Source organism: Salvelinus sp. IW2-2015, unplaced genomic scaffold, assembly GCF_002910315.2.
Source record: "Salvelinus sp. IW2-2015 unplaced genomic scaffold, ASM291031v2 Un_scaffold1168, whole genome shotgun sequence".
In the NCBI taxonomy this organism is placed as follows: domain Eukaryota; kingdom Metazoa; phylum Chordata; class Actinopteri; order Salmoniformes; family Salmonidae; genus Salvelinus; species Salvelinus sp. IW2-2015.
This window is the reverse complement of record NW_019942762.1, coordinates 139,687-148,380: the sequence shown is the minus strand read 5'-3', so window position 1 is coordinate 148,380 and position 8,694 is coordinate 139,687. Positions and strand designations below refer to the sequence as shown.

Sequence of the window (8,694 nt, the reverse complement as noted above, 5' to 3'; positions counted from 1 at the left end):
GTAATCCCTGATACTGAGCCAATGGCGTAACAGTTAACCAAAAGCAAATGAGTGATTCTCACCAGTGCTAACCAATAAGGCAGCTGCTGCAATAAAAATCACCCTGTATACAATGGTCTTATTGATGTATTGTTTACAGTTATTTCCCATATTTTTTTATATGAACCTTTATCAATACATACATGTGATGTAAAATGGAGTATAAAATAGATGACAAATAGAGATATTTGAAGAACAGATTTAATGCCAGCGTTAAGTTCAGTAAATCAGGCAATTCAGTAAATCAGAAGGATACATTCAGTGAAAAGTAACAGCAGTATTACACTGTTACAAACTGTCCAAGTAGTATATAGTCCAGAAACGGTGAACAAAATGGAACCAAGCAGCCAAAATCAACAGATTCTCTAGTACCATCTTTAAATGATAACATTAGTTATTCTCCTTCATGTTAACTCACCTATGATTTAGACCTAGGAACATACAAAGAACATCTCTGTATGTGCCTAGACTAAGACTGCTCAGGTGCCAAAACTAGGGGAAATCACATTTGAAAATCATTTCTTCTACACGTTTGGGGAAATGTTGTGTCATATCTCCAATGAGATGCTTTTTTAATGACATTTTTTATGCCACTGACAGTGATGAAGTGGTATATTCACTACAACAATATTTCAAAGGGCACATGCATGCTACCTCATTGGAGATTAAAAAGAAGAAAAAAACAGTCATAAAAGGTAGATGAGTAAGTGATGGATGTTTTCTTGTCACCACAAAACATGTGGTATTTTCAATCATGAGTCATGTTTGAAAATACCTGATTGGTTGAAGGTGAAACGAGTCATAACTGAAATACTCCACCTATAATGCCCTTTAAGAAATAAATACTACTGGTACTACATTGTATAGCATGTGTTGTCAATATCAACATATTCCCTTTACACAGTAAATATAAAATGTTCTTTCCATAAGTCATAGTATGAATGAGACAATATACAGTGGTGTAAAGTAATTAAGTAAAAATACGTTAAAGTACTGCTTAAGTCGTTTTTGGGGTTATCTGTACTTTACTATTTATATTTTTGACTACTTTTACTTTTACTTCACTATATTCCTAAAGAAAATAATGTACTTTTTACTCCATATTTTTTTTCTGACAACCAAACGAACTCGTTACATTTTGACAGGGAAATGGTCCAATTCACGCACTTATCAAGAGAACATCCCTGGTCATCCCTACTGCCTCTGATCTGGCGGACTCACTAAACACAATAGCTTTGTTTGTAAATTACTGTCAGAGTGCTGTAGTGTGCCCCTGGCTATCGGTAAATTCAAAATAAGTAAATTTTAGCAATTCAATTTACTTTTGATACTTAAGTATATTTACTTTTACTCAAGTAATATTTTACTGGGTGACTTTCACTTTTATTTGAGTCATTTTCTATTAAGGTATCTTTACTTTTATTCAAGTATGACTTTTGAGTACTTTTTCCACCACTGACAAAATATTAGCTATTCAATGAGCGCTGTGAGTATATCAAATATAAAAAGAAAATACCTAGTTAAGTTATAAAAGACATTGAAAGCATGAGCACAATGGTACACTGTGTCACATGCTTAGTGAAACAACAACCACCTTTCAACAAACCAATATGATTTCTGACCATGGTGGGAAGTTTTGACAAGAGAATGAGTGGGGGTGGTAGCCCAGAAACCCTCCTCAGATATACCTCTAAAGAGGGCTTCCCGGCTGGGTGGTACTCACACGATGAGTCTGTGCAGCTTTGAATATAATGTAAACGATTTCATAGAAATCAAGGTTGTACTGAGTGACAGTAATATCAGGGCGGACTGGAATACCACCTGTTACCATTGCTCATTACTAGCTAGCCATTAAATTCAGAACTGAATTCAGATAGTGACCAAAATCATGTCAATCAAACATATAGTTTCAAAGTAAATGCCCTAGTATATATTAGAGATTTGCGGTGTTTGAAAATCCTCACATGAAGATACGCTAGAATCCCTCCCTCTTGGAAGTACAGATGTCTGGATTCAACCTACAGTACAGACCTTCAGTACTTCCTCTGAAAAGAGGTGGAGGGATACACAGGGACATAAAAAGTAGTCCGGGTCACTCTTGGTCCTGTAAGGACATTACACGTCGACGAGAGGAAGCACTTCGCTTCTTCAGGATGAGCTTGAGCTGAAAACAGACGGGACAGGAATAGGTGAGCTGAGATTATATGAATGAAACAAAATGGCCATTTGCTGTCTGTCTGTCTGTCTGCTCACCTGTTCCCCGTGGGGTCCACTCTGCAGCAGGTGTGCAGGCTGGTCGTTCTCCAGGTTGCGGATGCTGGGGTCGGCCCCTTTGCTCAGCAGCAGCCTCAGCATCTCCTCTTGGTGTGGGCTGCCATGGAGACCAGCAGCCATGTGCAGCGCAGTATGACCATGGGCCTGTCGGTGAGGAGGTAAAGGGAATCATGAAGCTGTGAGTGTAGACCAACACTATGGCAATAAGATATGCACACACTGTCGATGAGTCTCCCTTTCTTTTCACTCTTTTCCTTTCACATTTTCACACACTGCTGAAGATGTTCTACCTCTCCTTTCTCTTTTCATGGAGTCTCTCAGGACACAGGTCAGTTTCTCTACACCTTTGAAGAGCGGACAATCTCACAGCAGCACTGACCTTCATGTTGACAAAGTCCCTCATGTTGTCTAGGGGGGTCTTCAGCAGATGGCGAACCAGCTGGATGTTCCCCTCCTTCACAGCCAGGTGAAGAACAGTCTTGTTACTTTTGATTTCCTGGAAACAGAGGAAAACACTGTATGAAGCCTCCAAATGAAACCGCAACGTGCCGAAAGTGAGGAAAATATTCAAAACCCATTCAAGATTTTTGCAGGTGTGAGGTTGGGTTGACAAAAAGCTGACTAATAGCTCCAGATTTGATTTATTTTCTACCAAAATGAACCATGCCATTCCCTTGGGAGGACGGAGGTATAGATGGTGTTTTCTACTTATTGAGTCCTGGCACCACTTGTAGAACACTGGCTCTAAAATACTAACACTTGTACGTTACATTTAAGTAGTGCATTCAGTACCTGGCTGGTCAGGGAGGCTCCGGTGTTGAGTAGCATCTGCAGCCAGGAGAGCTTCTCCTCTGCTAGAGCATGGAGGCTGGCATCACCCAGCCCGGTGGAGGAGAGAGTCTTCATGGTGCCACTGTGGGAGATGGCTGCACAGTGCAGAGGAGTCAGACCTGAGACAGGAGTGGGAAAATAATTTATTCTATTGTTATTACTTATTCTGTTGTCTTATTATATCGTTTGTCATGTCTTTTGAGTAATGGTTGTGTTGTTCTCATTTGACATAAGCTGGATGTTACCTTCAAAATTGCGAGCCTCCAGGTTCACTCCAGGCCCAATGGAGAGAATAACCTACAAATACAGATCCAAAGATTGAAATTGGTTATTTCTCATAATTCAGTTTTTTATCTAGATTGAGCCCTAACAGATGATAACTTTGGTTGAAGGCAGTGCTGCTGGTTTACCTGCATAACCCTGGGGAAGCCATAGGTGGCAGCAAGATGAAGTGCTGTTTGACCTTTGACATCACAGGCATTTATATCCGCTCCTAAAGACAACAGATCCTGGACGATTTCCGGATGGTTAGCAGTCACCGCCACCAGCAAAGAAGTCTGGGATACAGGAGAGAGGGCGGGGGGGGGGGGGTTAATGCTATTAAACTAAGTCTCAGTATGTGTGGCATCCACAAATTTATTTTGGAGGAAGCATCTCATTTGTGTTGAACTCAATCCTGTGTTCTCTAAAGAAGAAGTGTCTTCTTGGTGCATACCTTCCCCTTGTGTTCCTTGGAGTCTAGCCTTCCCAGCTCAGCAAGCCTCTCTGCTGCAGCAAATGCATACTCCCTCAGGCCCTTGGCTGTGTAGATATGCAGAATCCTGACAAGACAATACAACGTGACAAATTGGTTGCAGGTGACACCTACAGTTGAAAATGTAAAGTGTCATGAGACATAAGACATTTGCCAAGTTTCTCTTAACATTTTCTTAAACTTAGACATGTCTACTTTTTCAACATCAGGTCACAAGCTGATGTCACACACACACTTACGTGTCTCCGTCGTCATCCTGCCAGGTGGTTCTGCTGTAGTCCATCCCTCTGAGGAACATCCTGGCTTCCTCCAGCTTAATGACATCCATCTGGCCACTAAACACCTGCTGGACAGGCTCTGTGGGGCCCAGGGCCCCCGATGACCAGGAGAAGACACCGGTCTGCAGGGGCCCTGAAGGAACCAAACTAGAAACAGCCTCGGTCACTGGACACTCCGTCTGTAAAGGTAAAATTGGTATCATCATAAATGCTATAGCACATACTGTTCATGTACTTAATAGCAAGTGAACAACAAGTAGTCAAAAGGATGATGTAATGTCAAATTGCTTCTGTTTGAGAAACCAGTCCTCCTTACATAATGCTGAGGCATCCTGGTGTCTGGGTAGTCCTGAATCTGCTGTGTGTTGTAGCTGGAGGCCATCTGAGTGCTGTAGGCCGGAGTTTGGCTGTAGTCCATTGAGGAGGATGGGCTGGAGAAGTAATTGTTCCCCATAGGGGAGAATGGACCTTCATGTATGGCCGAGAGGGCTTGGTGCTCATCCATAGGACCCCATCTCTCATACCCCACTGCCATGTCTGAGTAGCTGCTGGCTACACCTGGGAGGGTCATAAGTTAATCCATCTGTCAATGTCAATGGAAAAGTATTTGAATGATTTGACAATGTACTTGACCCAGGTCTGGTTGGGTTGCAAAGGGCTTACATGGGTGCTTAAAGCAGTACTCACCTGTTGAGGTAGACTTCTCTGGTGTTGACACCTGTTGGGAGAGGACAGTGGCAGTGGGGACACCGGTACTGGCTGTTGCCGTCGAGGAGGTCTCTCTCTTCCTCTTCTGCTCCAGGAGTTTCTTCACTGTGGGAAGAGTGTAACACGGCTTCTCCTTCGGTGCTGTGGAGACAAAGGTGATGTTGCAATGAAAGATCTTTGGTGGATAGTCATGAAGTCGACCATGACATTTGTTCTCTATTGGGGTGCTTTTTTACAATGGTCTACTATTCTTATCAGACATGTATTACTACAGAGCGACACAGCTAAGGCTGTTGGTATAGTGTTATGACATAATATGAAGTAATGTGGTAATTTTGGATAACGCTTCATTCTTTAGATTTTGGATTGAAAGGATTGGCAAAAAGAGGCCATTCTCCTCCAGCTCTGTGATTTCCCATGATTCATCAATGATATCATGTTTACTCTTTTTCCCCATCACTTTCTGTTCCATTCAGCAGCCAGAGGAAAGAGAGATAGTGGTGAAAAATATAGGTATCTGAGGTTTCCAGCTTGATATTGCTTGTGTGCGGCAAAGCAGGGTAGTTTTTCCTCGAAGTCATCACCCCGCACGTGAAAGACAAAGCGACATTTCCACCGAGGAGCATAAACAGGTAGAGAGAGAGCTCTGAGGAACCTATTCCATTAGGAAAACAGGCTGTGAGGTCAGAACTAACAGATAGATTCAATAGAACCACTACGATGTGGAGGCTTGCCACTGCACATTTTCTGTGACTCTTTCCTGTCTAGCTCCGTTACGCTGGCTGTGGTAAACCACAACACCTTCCTGTCGCTGCTGTGTGTGCCGAGAGCACGTTACACAGCCAGATGTGAAGAGTGAACATATAAACGTGGGCCATGTCTGCTCTGCTGTGTGACTGGGCTGGCAGCCATAACATAGTGTCTGACTATTAGCATGATGATTCATAAATGTGGTCATGGAGTAGATAGTTTCTCACAGATATCTCACATCACCTGTCCTTTTCTTAGCAGACAATAAGCCACAGAAAGGGGGCTTTTTGGGGTGTGAGCCTGAGTTTTTGGTCTAGTTGCAATAACACATTTGAATGCTACAGGAGTCTCGTCTATTCCCCAAGGGGGTTCGGTGAACATAGGAAGGAGTGATAAAAACACACCATCAACACCGTTTCAGTGGAACGTCAAAATCTCTGACTCGAGAGCGAGAGTAAAGTGAATGCCTGGGTGAGGGGTGTGTTGCGTTTTCACTTTAAGTATCCCTCTCACAACGAGCAAAATTTGGTATCACTTGAAGCCACTCAAATGGATACAAAGGAGGAACTGCCTTTCTATTCTGCAATTGTGGAAACTCCAGAAGTTATTAACGTTATGTTCCTTGTCTCTCTCTTCTCTTGGACCTGAGTTTTACTTGTCTCTCAATTTTTTCTCTAATTTATTTTCTCTTTCCTCAGTTTACTGTCTTGCTGAGTAAGGAATAAAAAGACTACTGGCACTTGCAAAACTAAAAATAAGACAGGAGATGCCAAGGAATTTTAGCTAAGCTAAAATTACACATTACATTAATTACATGTGCAATTTTCATACCTTATAACAATCATTAGAAACATTACTGTCAGAGACTCCTATTGTATTATATTATTATTAAAAATGTATTGCTACTACTGTTATAGGCCAAAGAAGAATCAATTTGCCAAACTATGACATATTGGTCAAATGAAACTGAAAATGGGTTGTGACCATCTCAAGACTTTATTCCAATGTATCTAATGAGTTCATCTTCATACAATACATCATCAGATACTGTAAAGTCATTAGTGAATCCCCCTACGTCATTTCTCAACTTTCCCCACAGTGTAGGAGGGATGAATACTAATAGAGGGGATGCCTCACAGGGGTGAGAGAGAAAGGGTGATATACACACGGAAGGGCAGCTCTTGCCAGTGGTGCATACTGTAGACAACAGGTGTGCCTACCCAAAAATAATCTCATGCAAATATTTGACTAGTAGTGCATGTTGGGGGATAGAATAACCCCCCTACAGATACAGGATAGGCTACAGTCGGGTATTAACTCTTAAAGGCAGTCTACTGTCCATGTCCAAAATCAGTATTTCTTTTAAAACACCCACAGAGAGGGAGAACTGTCCTCAATAGATGTTCTTTGTTACCAAGCAAGCAATAAAGGTCCTAGCTGTATTTTGTAATATCACCTACATAGTGATGTAGTGCTCTATAAAGCATATTGCTACTTGAGTTTGGGTGTAGAATAATGCACGTAGTACTCTACAAGTCCATTTGAACCTAGAGTTACAGTACATCATTAGGCAGACAAATAATTATATCAGTGCAGAAAGTTATTTACATCAGCCTATTGCACTAAACATGTTCAAAGGTCGATTTTTACAGTTGTCAAAGTTGGGACGTTAGTTAAACGATCCATGACAAGGAGACAGGGCTGCTGGGATACCCTGTCTGAACGTTGTTGCAATGTAATATTTAAATCGCGGAAACCCCTGGCCATTTAGTCATGCGCGTGGGCGGCGGGGATTCCGACGACCTTTCTGTTTACTGGCTCGATATGCTGCGGTGCCGAGCAGAGAAAACGAAGTGAACTTCCTTAATGACTGTGGTACTATGTAGACTAACATATTGCATAGAGTTGACTGCTACACTATGCCCGTCGCCGGCAGTGGCAAATCACGTTCATTATTGCGTGTGTAAAATAGCCTATCCGGGTTCCCCCTTCACACCCAGCATTAAAAGGGGAACTGAGATGTAGCGAACATGGGCGAGGGTTGAGAGGATTTCCCCGCTGTCTGTTTTCAATACGCAAAAGTAGGCTATTGTTTTCATCATTGCCTGTAAATGTTGACTTAACTTCTTAGTATTAACGTTTTAATATAATCTCACATTAGTTTGATGCACTCAATTGTATGATATGATATAGGCCTACACACTTTATAACAACCCTCATTTATTTTTGAATGTTAGTCCTGACTTGTAGGCTATTGTCTAAGCCTACTTGCCACTTATTCATCAAAACAATGATGTAACTTAGACATTAGGAATGGATGTTCAAAACTGAGCAGCAAGAGAATGTAAAAAATAGCATTTGATTGTCAATGTCACAACATCCGCTATATGATCACAATATTCGTATCTAGGCTTATTAGTAGCCTGCGAGTCAATGTCATATTCATCATCAACATAATAAACACTCACATTTCTGCCAGTGCATGTCAGAATCCCTTTCTTTGTAACACCTTGTCAGCTCCTCTGGTCTCTTCTTCAGGGTTTGAATTCGCAGCGGTTCCTGGTCCTTTCTCTAAGTGTCAGACTTGTATGATCTGACTCGTGTGTCTCTTCTGTCAAAGGCTCGTTGTTGTCTTGCTACTATGTACACACAGAACACGTTGCCGGTGACGCCATCCCCATTGGCAACAGCACGCCCACTATAGTCTGTGAAAATTGGGGGCGCAAGAGCACCACGGCAATGCGCAGCGCAAAGCTCCACTTGCTCAGCGATGGAGGGTGAGGGAGGGAAGAGGAGGGTGTAGACAGAGATAATATTTGTTATGTTAGACAACTAACTTTCCTGAATATTTTCTGAATTAACAATGCATGTTATGATTCAAAGAGTGGAGATGATTTTGGCGACCAGGTTACATTCGTATTTGTTTGTATGTGTTTTGTGTGTGTCAGTGGCGATTTTAGCATGTAAATCTTGGTGGGGCAAACACTAAAAAGTGGGATGCATGCCAGCAAAGCCACTACGCAACATAACACTAAACAATACATTAATTGCAGTATAACG

At 41.9% G+C, this 8,694-nt stretch overlaps 1 protein-coding gene across 1 annotated transcript; it reads right to left on the bottom strand.

The window, feature by feature from the left end:
• Positions 1-251: 251 nt before the first annotated feature.
• On the bottom strand, positions 252-8,222 carry LOC112069955 (NF-kappa-B inhibitor delta). The gene is made up of 11 exons (XM_024137358.2): positions 8,103-8,222; positions 4,864-5,025; positions 4,493-4,734; positions 4,138-4,355; positions 3,860-3,965; positions 3,555-3,701; positions 3,390-3,441; positions 3,106-3,263; positions 2,693-2,809; positions 2,293-2,457; positions 252-2,203 (listed from the first exon to the last, which is right to left on the bottom strand). The coding sequence occupies exons 1-11, from the start codon at positions 8,116-8,118 to the stop codon at positions 2,132-2,134; spliced, it is 1,455 nt and encodes a 484-aa protein (XP_023993126.1). The 5' UTR covers positions 8,119-8,222; the 3' UTR covers positions 252-2,131.
• Between the last annotated feature and the right edge of the window lie 472 nt (positions 8,223-8,694).

Coding starts and splice junctions, on each gene's coding strand:
- LOC112069955 (XM_024137358.2), bottom strand. Junction 3,442..3,554: donor GCTTCCCCAGGGTTATGCAG/GTAAACCAGCAG, acceptor CTGTATTTGTAG/GTTATTCTCTCCATTGGGCC. Junction 2,204..2,292: donor GTGGACCCCACGGGGAACAG/GTGAGCAGACAG, acceptor GTCTGTTTTCAG/CTCAAGCTCATCCTGAAGAA.